This window comes from Podarcis muralis, chromosome 14 (assembly GCF_964188315.1).
Source record: "Podarcis muralis chromosome 14, rPodMur119.hap1.1, whole genome shotgun sequence".
NCBI lineage: Eukaryota > Metazoa > Chordata > Lepidosauria > Squamata > Lacertidae > Podarcis > Podarcis muralis.
Genome location: NC_135668.1, coordinates 4,372,841 through 4,386,917, shown reverse-complemented (window position 1 = coordinate 4,386,917; position 14,077 = coordinate 4,372,841). Strand labels below are relative to the sequence as shown.

General features: G+C 41.1%; 1 protein-coding gene across 5 annotated transcripts in view; it reads left to right on the top strand.

The window, feature by feature from the left end:
• The first annotated feature begins 1,053 nt into the window (after nt 1-1,053).
• VPS13C (vacuolar protein sorting 13 homolog C) overlaps nt 1,054-14,077 on the top strand; it is a 103,275-nt gene continuing 90,251 nt past the window's right edge. For 2 of the 5 annotated variants that reach the window (XM_077918825.1, XM_077918824.1), the window contains exons 1-7: nt 1,055-1,211; nt 6,066-6,109; nt 7,530-7,572; nt 9,383-9,478; nt 11,254-11,355; nt 12,594-12,653; nt 13,985-14,050. In XM_077918825.1, coding sequence (XP_077774951.1) covers nt 1,112-1,211; nt 6,066-6,109; nt 7,530-7,572; nt 9,383-9,478; nt 11,254-11,355; nt 12,594-12,653; nt 13,985-14,050 — 511 coding nt within the window. In that variant the 5' untranslated portion in view covers nt 1,055-1,111. Of the gene's footprint in view, nt 1,212-6,065; nt 6,110-7,529; nt 7,573-9,382; nt 9,479-11,253; nt 11,356-12,593; nt 12,654-13,984; nt 14,051-14,077 lie in introns of all 5 variants that reach the window. The other 3 variants (XM_077918828.1, XM_077918826.1, XM_077918827.1) reach the window with 2 other exon arrangements.

Below are 14,077 nucleotides of genomic sequence, written 5' to 3'. Positions count from 1 at the left end.
CTCCCGAGGGAGACCATTCCCCTGTTGAACAGCCCTTACCAGCAGAAAGTTCTTTCCCATGTTTAGTCAAAATCTTTATTGTAACGTGAATCCACTGGTTCGAGTCCTACCTTCTCTACCTTCTATGCTGTTACTATTTTTTTATTTTTTTTTACATAAGTAAAAAGTGACCTTTCCCCATCTGGCATGGTGGTGTGCCTCGAGATTTTTTTCATGAAACAAGTGTGCCTTTGCCCAAAAAAAGTTGGGAAACACTGATCTAGTTCAACCCCCTGCAATGAGGGAATCTCAGCTAAAGCACCCATGACCTTTTTGGCAGTGTGTGTGTCATATTTAATATAATGAGCTGGGGCGGGTGATCATGCACAATTTATTATTATTATTTATTAAATTTATTGGCCACTTTCTACAAACGCACACCTACATACTGTTTTAAACCAGGATTTAAAATAAGTAACATCTAAAAGTCAATCGTTTTTTAATAATAAAAAATAGATTAAAACATTCCACCCACCCCAAAAGGCCAGAGATAACCAAATCCCCAAGTCCTGATGAAAAATGAATGTTTTTGGCTTGGTGCCTAAAGACACGTAATGGTACCAGACAAGCCTCTCTGAGGGAAGAGCATTCCCAAGCCACATCTATTTATCCATTTCAGTTAAAAAGCAACAACTTGAAAATAAATAAAAAATGAGGAAGAGACGAAGAAGGAGGACGAGGCGGCCGGGGAAAGGCAAGCGCCCTCCTCCTCCTCCTCCTCCTCCTCCTCCTGCGTTTTATTATTGCCTCGGCCAAGAAGGCGAGGTTCTGGAGGTAAGCGAGGAGGCAGGAGGGCAAGAGCACGCGAGGAAAAGCGGGAGGAGAGGGAGAAGGAAAAAGACGCGCCAGCCGAGGGGCGTGGCGGGTCACGCGCGCAGCGGCCTATCGGAGGCGGCGTCGGCGGCGTCGGCGGCCAGGGTCACGCGGCGGCGGCGCTGCCTGCTCCTTCCCCCTCCCCTCCCCTCGGCGTGAGGCGAGAGCGAAGCTGGTGACTGAGGGAAGGCCGGAGGGAGGAGGGAGGGAGGAGGTCTTCGCTGCCCCCCCGCCGCCGCCCCCCCTTGCCGCCGCCGCCATGGTGCTGGAGTCGGTGGTGGCCGACCTGCTGAACCGCTTCCTGGGCGGCTACGTGGAGAACCTGGACAAGTCGCAGCTCAAGCTGGGCATCTGGGGGGGTAAGGACGGAGCCCATTAAAGGGGCGGCCGGGGGGGGGGCGAGGGGAAGCGAGGCTCCGCCTTACCTGCGTGGGGGGGGGAAGGGGACGCACCTGTCTCTGCACCCGGGGGGGGGGGGCGGGCAGAGAGAGCGAGAAGGAGAATTCGAGGCGGGTCTCTCACCCCTCCTGGCCTGCTCCACCCCCCCTTGAGTCCCCCCCCCTTCTCCCACACCCTCTGATATGGGTGCTGCGCCCCTTCCTCATCTGTCAGCCCCATGTGCTCCTCTGACAGGTCCTTCCCCCTCCTCTTCAAGCGAGGTGCGGGGGGGGGGTCTTATCGTTAGCAGACCAGCCTCCTCTTGCACCCCCTTATTCCCTCCATCAGTGTAGCTTCTTCCGCTTTGTCTCTCCTGCCAATTTTATGTCCCTTCTCATCTTTAGATGGGTGGCATCTGGCCTCTAGACTAGTTCCCTCTCCAGTTGGGCTTATGCATGCACCACCTCTCTGATTCAAGTGTTGCGCTCCCCAAACCAATTTTGTGCTCTTACTCCTGTTTCTGGCAGAGCATTTGACAAATGGGGAGCCACCACTGAAAAGGCCCGTTCTTGCGTTGCCACCCTCTCGGCCTCCTGAGGTAGGGGCACATATAGAAGGGCCTCAGGTGACAATTGGAAAGTCTGGGTCAGTCCTTGAGCCAGTCTTGAGCCACATAAGGCTTTATAGGTCAATACCAGCAAGTCTTCTGAGAGTTCATGCTGAGACCAGGTAGCCCCTTAAGCCCAGGGATGGGGAACAGTGACTCCAGACGTTGTTTGACTCCAGCTTCTCTTGGTCTCAGCCAGCATTTCCAGTGCTTAGAGATGATGGGAGTTGTAGTCTTAACAACATAAGGAGAGCCAGAACTTCCCCGTCTTTGCATTAAGTTGTGTTGTTATATCTAGGAAATATACCAGATTGTGAAATATTCCTGTTTTGTTAAGTAGGCAGTCAAAGGTTATAACGCCTCAAGAACTGGAAACTGTTTGCAATGTTATGCCAAATATGATCACACCTATTTCGCAAAGAGCCACGTCTCCTTAAAGTATAACTTGGTTTCCTTCTTTAATGATCAAATTGGTGACATCTGAGGTTTTGATACGCTAAGTTGCACCCCACCATGTCAAGTCATAATAATAAATATAGCACATGATCTATTACGGTTTATTTATAATGCTTTCAGGCACCAGGAAGGCATTTTTTTGTTTGGCTTTATATATAGTAGAGCAGGCTAACTCAGAGTGTTGGATTAGAGGGTCATTGATTCAGTTTTGAGTTTAAAATTGTGCACTTTAAATTTATGATACTTTAAAAATATGTTACCAAAAAACCCCATGTTTTTAAATAAATTTATTTTTATTCACCAGCTCATAATTCCTTTGCAAGGGAATTTTTTGTTTTCATTGTATGGGAAGAAAACTGAGGCTGATGTCTTTGCTAGGTTGCAGGTTGAATTTGGGGGCCTCCATCCATTTCTCCCAGTTAAAATTGGAGTAAAGTTGCCACAATATTTCACTATTGTGGTTCCTCATCTTGAGAATATCTGTGTTGGACACATCCAAGCCAGTGTGAATCCCTTTTCATGATCCCTTTTCAGCCCAAGGGCAAGCAAGGGGTACAATTGAAGTACAAGACAGAAGCACCTGAAGAAGACTGTGGAGCGGGACTGGGGGGGGGTTGGTGGTCTGGGGAGAGTTCTATAGGCTGGATTAGAGAGGACTGGAGGGCCACATTCACAGTCAGGCCTGAGGTTCCTCATCCATGACATAGGGACAGCGTACATGTTTAAGGTAGAGCTCATAGGAGCCAACTCTTAGGAGTCGAGGTCCCTTCGTCCCACCCAATAAAATATCTGAGGGGGCCAGCCCCCCCCTTTATAGGTATTGCCATTAAAATGCGGTGGGTGTGTACAGCATCATGTGATTAATTATGTGGGGCAGGGCTTATCTGGAACCCCTACTCCCTAGTACAGATCCTGGTGTTTCAGAAAGCCTAAAATGAAACCAGTAACTTTATTGCTTTTATTTCTACTTCCTTAGCATCAAATTAAGCTGAAGGATTTTGAAGCTTCCTTGTAAAAATTATCCTTCCTTCTACAGTGGCTTTAGCTGGGATCATGTTGTTTACTTTGTTGGGCTGGCTTGAAGCAAGAGAACTGGGGTGGGGTGTGGAGAGAGAGAGAGATTGGAAGGGTAAGAAAGCATCAGATATTGCCTTGAAAATCACCCATCATGTGATGACTAAGAGGAACTATGTGTGTTCTTTTGGAAGAAGAAACAGTTCGTAGATTATGTGAGTTATGGCCTTGAGTGGGGTGTTTGTTGCACACCAAAGGTTTTTTTTTTTCTTTTTGTTTTCTTGGCTAGACTGTTATCAGGGCTGGCTCAAGGCTTTTTGTAGGGCTGCAGTGCTTAGTCAATTGATCAATTTAGATTAAAAAGTTTTTTTCCTTTTAGGAAGCAGTTCTTAAATATTGAGTTGCTTTTATTACAAATAGTGGTTTTTCAGAAGTGTTGGTTTATTTGAAAATAAATTTAATCCTAGGATAGCGGGTAGGATTCCTTCCAGCTTGTCAGACTGAATCATACTTTGTTTCCCCACCCCACCCCCTGTGATGCAATTTTGGCGTGTGTGGGGTGCACATGGAGAGAGGAGAAGGGGAAAGTCCTAGTTTATCAGCAGAAGTCTTTGCATAGGAGGCCAGTTTGGTGAATTCTGTGCAACACTCCTGCCCAATCATATTGGTGAAGTGTTATAGTTGGTTGCAAAATGACAATGCAAAGCACATTTAGAATGAGCACAAGAAACATTTTTCTTCCTCCTGGGTGCCCAGGAAAGAGCCGCAAGGTGAGCAATTGCCTCTGTTGCAGCCCTTTGTAAAAATGGTTGGAAATGCAGTGCATTTTCATGGAGTAGGAATGTTTAAAAATGTGCCCTCTGTTTTGGCTTTGTATTACTTTAAACCAGTGGTTTTCAACCAGTGTGCCGTGGGGAGCCTTGAATGCTGGTCCGGGGTGCCATGGGCAACACTGGCCTCTTTCCCTCTTTCCTTACCTCCCTTCCTCTGATTCCCTCTCTTCTCTGCCTCCCAAAGGCTTGCACAGCTGTTTGTTGCAGCAGCTGTGGCTACAAGCTCCCCAGGTGAACAATGCCTCTGGGGCTGGCCAGGGGTGTTTCCCGGGCCCCTTTGGGGCAGTGTGAGGAGGCACTTCTCTTTGGGGAAGGGGACGCAGCTCAGAGATTAGGGGCGGCAACTGTGGCTGTCCAGAGAACTCCCAAGGAGAGGGAAGAAGAGGGAAGAAGACTGAGGGAACCCTCCTCAAGAGAGGGGTGAGGGGCTGCCAGGTCTACAGGCAAGGGGTGACATAACTGGGCTCCTCAGCCCCACAGGGGTAGCGCAGAATGAAAGTAGTTGATCAAGGAAGCCGTGGAACCATAAAAGGTTGAAAACCTCTGCTTTAAACAATTACAAAAGAAAGCAAATGTCCATATTTAAATGATTTTTAATAATTGTTTGTAATGCTGTAACCTACACTGGGACCTTAGGGTGAAAGGTGGGTAATAAGTAAAGTAAATTAATAAAAATAATTTTAGACATGTTGTTGGCATCCTTCTGTCTTGAGAGAAAATGGAGTGTGCCTCTGGGGGTGAAGTCAAACTGCTGTGTTAGCAGTACTGAAGTGGGGTCCCTGGGGCCCAAGCCTGGGCAGTGTGTGTGGTTGCCCAGAGGACAAGACCCTCCCTCTCAGCCTTGCTGATATGGTCCAAAGGAAACCCAAGCAATATGTTTGACATTAGTTTGGCTGCAGAAGTTGCTGGAAGGAGGTGTACAAGGGGGTAGCCAACCTTCTGGGCTCCATTCTGGATTTGTTGAGGCTTAATTTAGCCTTTTCTTTAGAATCAGAGTTTTCCTTCTCCTAGATGGGCTACCTTCCTAGGTTGACTAGCTCCATCTGCCCTCTACAGTATGTGTAGCTACTTGATTATCCTTGGTAAATGAAAGTACACTACTTTAAAAGTAGTCAAAGCATGAACTGTAAGAATCTTGAACTCCATAGTGTGTTTCTGGAAATTGGCACTGTGATGAGTATCACAGTAAACGAAAGTGAAAGACTTCAGTAGAAAGACTTCCTTTCTTGACCAGATTCAACAAGCTCTTTATAGTATGAAAACATGTTCTATCCATTATGTAGTTAACTTGTTCTCTACAAAACTGGGTGCATTTAAGAGATTCAAATTAAGCTGCTATTGAACTACAAGACTGACTAGTTAAAGCTAGCATGGCTTTTCTTATGGATCAGTGAAATGTTTAGCATCTTCTTCCTTAGGATATCTTCATAAATCTTTACATGTTGTTGCTGTGCAGTACAATTGTACATACATTTTGAAACTGGAAAAGATTTCAAAACCATTAGAATAAGTTTCTCTTTTTGCAGTTCTAATAGAACAAGTGATACCTAAAACAAAATGTTCTAGCGTGCTGTGTTGCTGTGCACTACCCTCACTAAGAATATTCCATTCTTCCCCCCTTTTCCATTTTCATTGTATGGGGAGTCCCTGGTTAGTTAGCATTCTGAGCCCACTGAGCATGCGTGATCCTCAATGGGCTGTTTTTTGGGGGTCTCCCTGATGGTTTAATTTTCTTCTTTTGTACTTCCGCAAATCCTGAGGTTGCCCCAAGCCTGTGGATAGCTGCCTCTTTTATGTGAATGGTTCCCTTTTGTTTCCATAAGCGTTGGTAACTGGAAGAATTGAAATCTCTATTAGTATGTGTTTGTATACATAGTTCATAGAAAATAAAGAGATCTTGATATCTGATTTCTTTTACTATATAGGTAATGTGGCACTTGACAACTTGAGGATAAAGGAGAACGCACTGGTAAGCCATCTGTCATCTAGGAAATTGCTTGGGTTTCCTTTTTTAAACTGCAGGTCAAGCTTGAACAGTAGCTGTAAATGGTGCATTTTTTTTAGCGACTTAAGAGAATTTGATTTTAAAAATTTCCTTAATTTTGATTGAGGCATTGGAATAATTCTGTATATTTCATGTTGAGAAAATATGAGTGATCAGACCAGTGCAGTCTCTCAAGAGAAGGGGTAATGTTGATTCCTATGCAAAAGATCACATATTGAAAAGCAAAGTCTCATTTTTTATCTTCATTTTTATACACTAGCGTAATTTTGTCTTTTTTCCAACAGGTGAATAAGAGGTAGTGGTGAGGAACAATCAGGAATAGTCTGATTGAACTCTCCCTCCCTCCACAATGTTGTCCTGAGCCAGTGTTTGAAACTCCCTTTGTTCTAGGCGCATTTTGCAGCAGGGAATTTCATTAATGTGAGCAGTTTCTGAGCTCTTGGGTGCCCTACTGAGCCTAATATTTCAGATTAAAACTGCCACTGCGGAAAGAAAAGGAGGACCTTTCTCTACCTCCCCACTTCCAGCCACTGTCTGAAGACTGGAAAAGGGACTCTCATAAGCATATTAAGGGGTGGGCAGGGGCTTTGTTTTTTGCAGTCTTAAGATGAGGACTAGACCATGTGAAAAATGAGCATAAGATTTTAACTGCAGTTCATTCATTTTCAGCTTTGTATTCTTGTTATTAAAAAGGCATGCCTAGACACTCCATTGTGGTGCCCATAACCTAGCTTTATGGTGCCATTTAGCTCCTAGCTTTCATATCTCAGTGTATGACAGTCTGGAGCCACTTCTCACCATCCCTACCTTGCCATCTCATGTCTTCTTTTAAGCTTTAAAGAAGATGCTGGGATATCCAGTCACAGACACCTGTATCATATATAATTTGGGTCCTGCTCTGATTGGTTTATTAAAGTCAGTGGAACTATTGTTGCTTAAGTACGTCAGTAAACAAATTGTGAACCAGAGTACCTAAATACTCTTAGGTCCAATACTTAATTGAATGCTTATTTCAGTTTTACTTGGGAAGAAGAGGTAGCTTAGCTGGAGGTCTCTCTGCTCCATCCGCTAGAGTTTCACTGTTGTTCCTGTGCTTCCATGTTAGCATGTCATTAGGTGCATGTAGTATACCGTCTTTTCCCCCAGTGGTGATTTGCAGCCTTGGCCCAAACTTCAGTAAACATACTAGTGGGGGAAGATAGCATTTGCCATGCATTTTGGGTGCTTGATGAATCTTTTTGTTACTTTGCTCTAATTCTTAAACTCAACAACTTTAAACAGGTTTTAAAACTATAAAGCAAACCTAGTGGTAAGAGCCTTCTGATATGTAATGAGTATGTTATTTTCCTCTTCTCTACCACCTCCCCCCCCCCCCATTTGTCAGAGTGAGCTGGATGTACCTTTTAGGGTGAAGGCTGGACAAATAGGTAAGTAGATGGGTCTCATTTGCATTTTGATTTGGAGATTGAAAAGCTGGAAGTTAGTAGCGTCTTGGTAGTTTGTATATTAGTGTACAATAGCTAAGAACCTTCACTGCTTTTTTTCAAGGAAATTGGGCAAAGTACACAACAATTACTTGGCCAATTTATAAGGCTTAGAATAATGTTTTCTGCATTTTAAATTAGAATACCATTTGTGGGGAAACAGTTGTAATTCAGATATTTTCTACTTTGCAGGATGGGAAACACTTCAGTTTTATTCCCTCTGCTTCCTGGTTATGTTTTCCTTTTATTTTCCTCTCTGCTGCTGTCCTAAACAGATGCCCTGGATCTGAATGTTTGTTGGAGTTTTATGGGCTTTTATTCTAGCTGACTCTGTCCTATGGACTGCTGTTATTAATACTCATTTAAGTTTTAAGAGTAACTTGCAGTTTGGTGATGCAAGGAAAACAAACAAGCTTCTGTCAGATGCTTTTCTGTAAATCATATGATGAACCATAACTGCTCATGATTTTTTATCACTTAGCAAATAAAATGCATGAATCCAGCAGTGGAAAGCCTAGAACAGCCTTGTATTTCTGTGCCACCTATTATAAAATGTGCAATAAAGTATAATATTTATTTTTCAAATTGGTATATATAAGCGCCCCCTTCCCCAGTTTCCAATCTTCTAACTGCCACTTTGCAGCTAAACTTCCTGCTCTGGGCTGACTTCTTGAAGCAGCGGTTGTTAAGCCCCCAGGTCAGGGCTTCTGCCGTTAGCTGCTGCTGCTGGCTCTCACAGCTTCTCGCTTAGGTGGCAGATGTAGGAAGTAATAGAGGAGCAAACCACCCCACCCAAATTGAAAACAGCGCAGATAACAAGGAATTGCGTGCATGCAAGTGAGCAGGCTGTCAAAGAAGAGATGGGGTGCTTGGTGTCTCCTCCGTACCCAGCATAGAGACCTAGCAGGCTGCTTGCGGAGGGAAATCCTCTCCTTCACATTCTGCATAGAAATACGGTCAGCTGCTGGAGGAGCTGGAGCTCCTTGCCTCTTGTCTATTTGCTCTCAGAAGACTAGTAGCTTTTATGGGCTTATTTATAAAGCTGGGAAATATTTGTCTTGCTCTCAGGTGCAGTTTTGTTTCCTCTTCAAAGTGTTTCTTATAAAACCACCCAAAGCAAATGCATAATTAAAATGCCAACCTCTTGCTTGTCTGCATTTCTTAATTTTGTGTAATTTGAATGGGAACACAGGAAGAGTAAGCTTACTTTGAGGAAGTGTAGATTTTCCTGCATTATTTACCTTGGGCGTGTTATGGGTATAATGAAAGAAGTCCAAGATTAAGATTGCAGTCCTGTGCCAAGACAAGTGCTTAACTTTCAATGCCCTGTAATATAGTTCTTCTGTAGAGCTACAAGTACTGTGTTTCCCATGTGAAAATGAAATGAACGGTACCCCTTGTTCATGTACAGTTTGGTATTTTTAACCTGAAAATTGTAAATATTTGCTTTTCATCCCAACAGATTTATGATGCAACAAATCTGGCATCTTTTGGGATCAGAAACTGAACAGTTACTCCTCTAATCTGTCCTTTATTCATTAGCACACACACAGTTTTGATAGAACAGCAGATATGATGGCCTTTTTCACCTGTGAAGCATCTGGAGCCTTGGGATCAGCCTAATAGAAATATCACTTGGCAAAAACTCTTACGTTGTAAACAAGGCAAACAATATTTTTTCCAAACAGACTTCACCTGCATGATTCACTCTTTGTTCATTCACCTAAATATAAAATGTTTTGATTTTTTTTAGATAAGCTTACTTTGAAGATTCCTTGGAAGAATTTATATGGTGACGCAGTAGTTGCAACTCTAGAAGGCTTATATCTTCTTGTTGTCCCAGGGGCAAGTAAGTGGTTGATGGGCAATCTGAAATGCAGTGTGTAGTTAGAATGTATTGCCAGTGCCTTACACAGAATTTGAAGACCAGAAAAATTGGAATAGGCTGTTGTGGGTCTTTTGATTAAGCACATAGCTTCATCTGTGTTTACAGAAATTAGTCCCACTATGTTCCATGGTGCTTATTCACAAGAAAGTGAATACATGTTATTGTTGTTTCTTTTTTTTTTGTAATATTATGTAAAATTTCCCTTTCTGTGTTATATTAGATATTGCAAACTCATATTATTTAGGCATTAGTGCAGTGAAGAAGGCACTTGCTGTGGAGCCCTTTCTTTCTGCTTATGTGAAAATTTCCTATACCATTTCATAATTTTCTGCATTTATAATTTAGTCTTGCATCTGTATTAAGGATGAGCAAAACCATGGTTTGTGAATACACTTCAAGCCATTGTTTTGAGGCATTCCATGGTTTAGAGATCAGGAGGATTATACTTGAACTGGATGGTTGTGTAGCTCCTCCCATCCATCTCTCTTGTTGGCATTATCAGTCTATTTTGCTAAATGTGAAAAAGGAGGCTTTTTTGGTAATTTTTTTGAGTTTTGCCTCTTACATTCATCCAAAAGAAAAAATAATCCAAAATTCAAACCAAAAACAAAGATGAACAAAAACATACAAATACGTATTAACTAAGTAAACATTTTTCCTCCACCATTTACCAATAATTAATATTCTAAATTATCAATCATTAACATTCTAATCTTTTGAGGTGACTTCCAGCCACCTCAATATGAGTCATGCTTTTCCTTCATTAATTGCCTTCTTTTGATGTTTCTCATTTCTTGGTGTTATATGATTTATTTATAGTAACTGTTTTGTATTTTGCAAAATTAGTCAAAGCATAATAAATGTTTTACTTGAGAACATTTTTTTAAAATAGATTCTATAACACTCCCATTCCTTGCTAAACTTTTGGTTTGTTCAATTCCTAATTATTTCTGTCATTTTCGCAAGCTCAATATATTCAAATAATTTTATCTGCCTCTCTTCTTTTGTTGGGCTCTCCTCTCCCTTCCCTTTTCTTGCTTCTGTTGTGGCGTATAAAAAAATCCTCATTTTTCCAGTTCTTCATAGTAGTAGTAGTAGTAGTAATAATAATAATAATAATAATACTATCCCAAAAGTTTCTGATTTTCTTACATTCCCACCACATATGAAACTTCTGCCTGCTTACACCTCCAGCATTTATTTCAGTTTGTTCAGCTTTGCTAATTTGCTAGGTGTCAGATACCACCTATAAAACATCTTCATTTTCCGAGGCATCCATTTGTATTGTATGCCCAAAATATTTTGCCCATTTAATTATAACATCTTTCAATTCTTCATCTTGTACTTCCCAATCAAGTAATAGTCTATACATTTTAGATAAAAAATTGCTTCTGTTTTGTATAGATTTTTTTTCCGGCCCTGAAATTTCTGTTGCTAAACCCATTTTTCTTTTTTGATTTAAATGTTTCATTTAATTGATAATATTGCAGCCAATCTGTAACATAATGCCTGATTTCTTCATATATATTTTAAACTTCAATTGATTTGCCTCCTCTTCCAACAGTTCTTTATAAGTTACCAAGTTCTTCTCCATATTTTTTTTCTTTACTGAAATGGCTTCTAACAGTGATAGCCACCAGCTTGGTCAGGAGGTGGCACTAAACTAGAGCCATCAGGGATACTTTGCCTCTTTATTGGCTTGCTGTTTTGACTAGATCATGAATTCTGTCTCCTAGGCATTAAATATGATGCAGAAAAAGAAGAAAAATATCTACAGGATAACAAGCAAAAGGAGCTATCAAGAATCGAAGAAGCCCTGCGATTGGCAGCAGAAAAAGGTATTGTATGGTTATTCTTGAGGGTTCTAAGATGATACTTTTGAAGAACTCGGAAGGGGCATGTTAACCAAACACTGTCTTGAAGTAGGTCATGGCTAGAGTTGCCTGGGTATTTATTAACCTGATACTAGAGTCTAGGAGTTTGAAAATCTGTTTTCAGTTTGAAATCTGTTTTAGTTTTCTTCATAAATGTCATTCTCAACACACTGTATTGTAGGGTGGTTCTTGTTTTTGTCCTTCACATTGCCGTCATTTGGAAGCTTTTACTATTACACTATTTTTTTAAAATTAAAAAGTAGTATATGGAGTTGTAATAATTAGTGTTTGAAGTGTGAAAGCTACCTGTGTTATTTCGGGGTGTGTGTGTATATATATACACACATATATCTATCTCTGATGGACATTGACTCCTGCATTGCAAAAGACCATTGCATATTCTTCATCTGACTAATTGGGGAAAGTCAGGAAAGCAGGTCTACCAACTTAACCAGACGATGGATTTTTAACCAGACTCCATACATATATGTGTTGTAGGTTTCATAAGTTGTTTATATAGAAGAAATTGATAGTTGTCATTGGTAGCTGGACTAGAAGTAATGATGCAACTGATTTATGATATTTATTCATTAAACCTTCAAAACATTTTGCTTCATGCAAATGGTAATGTCAGTTACTTCTAACTCTGGCTATCTAATCAAGGAGAAAGCAAATTATATTTGTTTTCATTAGTTCAGCTCACATGTTGTGCTAAACCATGGTTGATGTGCATAAGCAGGAAGGAGTTGCTGCAAGCCTTGGGTTTGTACAAAGGACTGGGAGGAGGACTTCATTGTTTACTTTCAGCTTTAATTAACCATGGTTTGTTTTGAAACTGACTAGAGTTAGTTATAAACCAAGATCTCTGGTTCACTTGCAAGAACAAACCCTAGTTAGTTTAAAACTGAAAGTAAACACTGCTGGTTTCATTCTCTTGGGCGGCTTGTTCCTACTGTTGCACGTGGTTTAGCATGATGTGTGAACACAACCAGTGTGTGAAGCTCGTGATGTTGTAGATTGTTGTAATGTACAATGATAAATAAGAGGCTGTTGGTGAAAGTGGAATAGTTTTTTAAAGTATTTTAAAACTAGTTCTCTCTCTTTGAATGTTTAAAAAACCTGTATTAGTGGTTTAGATTGAAAAGTAGATTCTATTGTTTTAAAATATGTGCATTTTGGTTACTGCTGTCATGTGGATGAAGGAGCTCATTCAGATTTCATATGTGGACTGGAGGACATTGTGTATAAGGATGTCAAGTCTGGTGGGTATGCATGCTTAATGGTTACATTAAAGGATATTTGAAAAGGGAAACTGAATGCCTGTTGGTCTGCTAGATCAAGCTACTTCTTGTGACAGGAACTAGGTTAATGCTAAACTAGTCTCTCAGTGGTAACTTTAGGGAAGCTCTGAACACCTATTCAGGTACTTTGAGAAACAATCATGCCTCAGAGACTCTGAAAACCAATTTATCAAAGGAACACTGATTGAAATATTTTGTAATTATTTCAATCATTGTTTCTTGATAAATTGGCTGTAAAATCATACATATAAAGGCTGTGATTCTTGCATTTTCAGCAGGAGTTTATGTTGTTGCAAATATAATGGGTTTGATTCAGAGAAGATTCTATGAAACTCACTTATCCAGCATGGCTTTCCTGGGTCCTACGCCCTCCTACAGCTGCCTGTACCACATAAAGTGCTGCTCCCAAGGGTTGGTGCATCCTGTGGAATGCCATGAGATGGGTATGGTGCAGGATGGGGAAATCAGACAAATTTGTTGGGGCTTGCTTTCACAAGCAGAAGTGTTTTTCCACTTGTGTAAGACATCTCTGGGTGTAAGCCATTATTCTCATTGCTGAGGTGAAGCATTCTTTTTTCGTAAGAAAAGTATTCCATTGATTAGCATGTCAGTCTTAGTCATGTCTCCTTGGAATGGGTTCTGTGAATGAATCATGTAGATGATGGCATTGTTTGGTTGTAAATTAATCCAGTAGTGGAGTCATATGCTCTTCTAAAGCCATGACTTCAGAGTATCCATTTTTTAAAATGTTTTTTTCTTGCCTTATGTAAAAGCTTCTCACCTAGCTAGTAAGCAAATTTAAAAAGAGAAAGAGGAGAGACTTGGCTATAAATAGACTGTGAACGCTGTTTTCCTGTCTCTTCCCTTCTCTACGAGTGTGGCTGCAGGGATTCTGCATATTCATCTTTTTTCAGAGCACATGTGCAGGAAGTCTTAGCCCTGGCATTTTACCCTTCTCTCTTCAGTTTTGCTCACAAAGAGAGTTAAGTCCAGCAATAGTCTTCTCTGCCTCCAGATCTCAGTATTTTGGGTTGTAGACTTGATGGAACTACCAGCCTCCTACTACCCCAGAGCTAGGCCTAGAAGAGACCCATGTATTTAGAAAACTTTGCCTACTTTCTGAAATTGTCTAGGGAGCCACATTGTGGCAAACTAACTCTATGCTTCTATACTCCAAATGTCTTGCCTAAATAATCTTATTTTTTGTTTTCCTTTATTTTCATTGCTTCCTTTAATGATGCCTGCCTAACTGTAATTTATCCTCTTTCTGTAAAATTGCTTACATTGAGAAGGACGTAAGTCTAAAAAGACTAAAAAGCGTTTTAAGAAATCATTTAAAGGTAATGGTCACTCAAAAGGTGGGTATAACTAGCACAGTGTGTTGA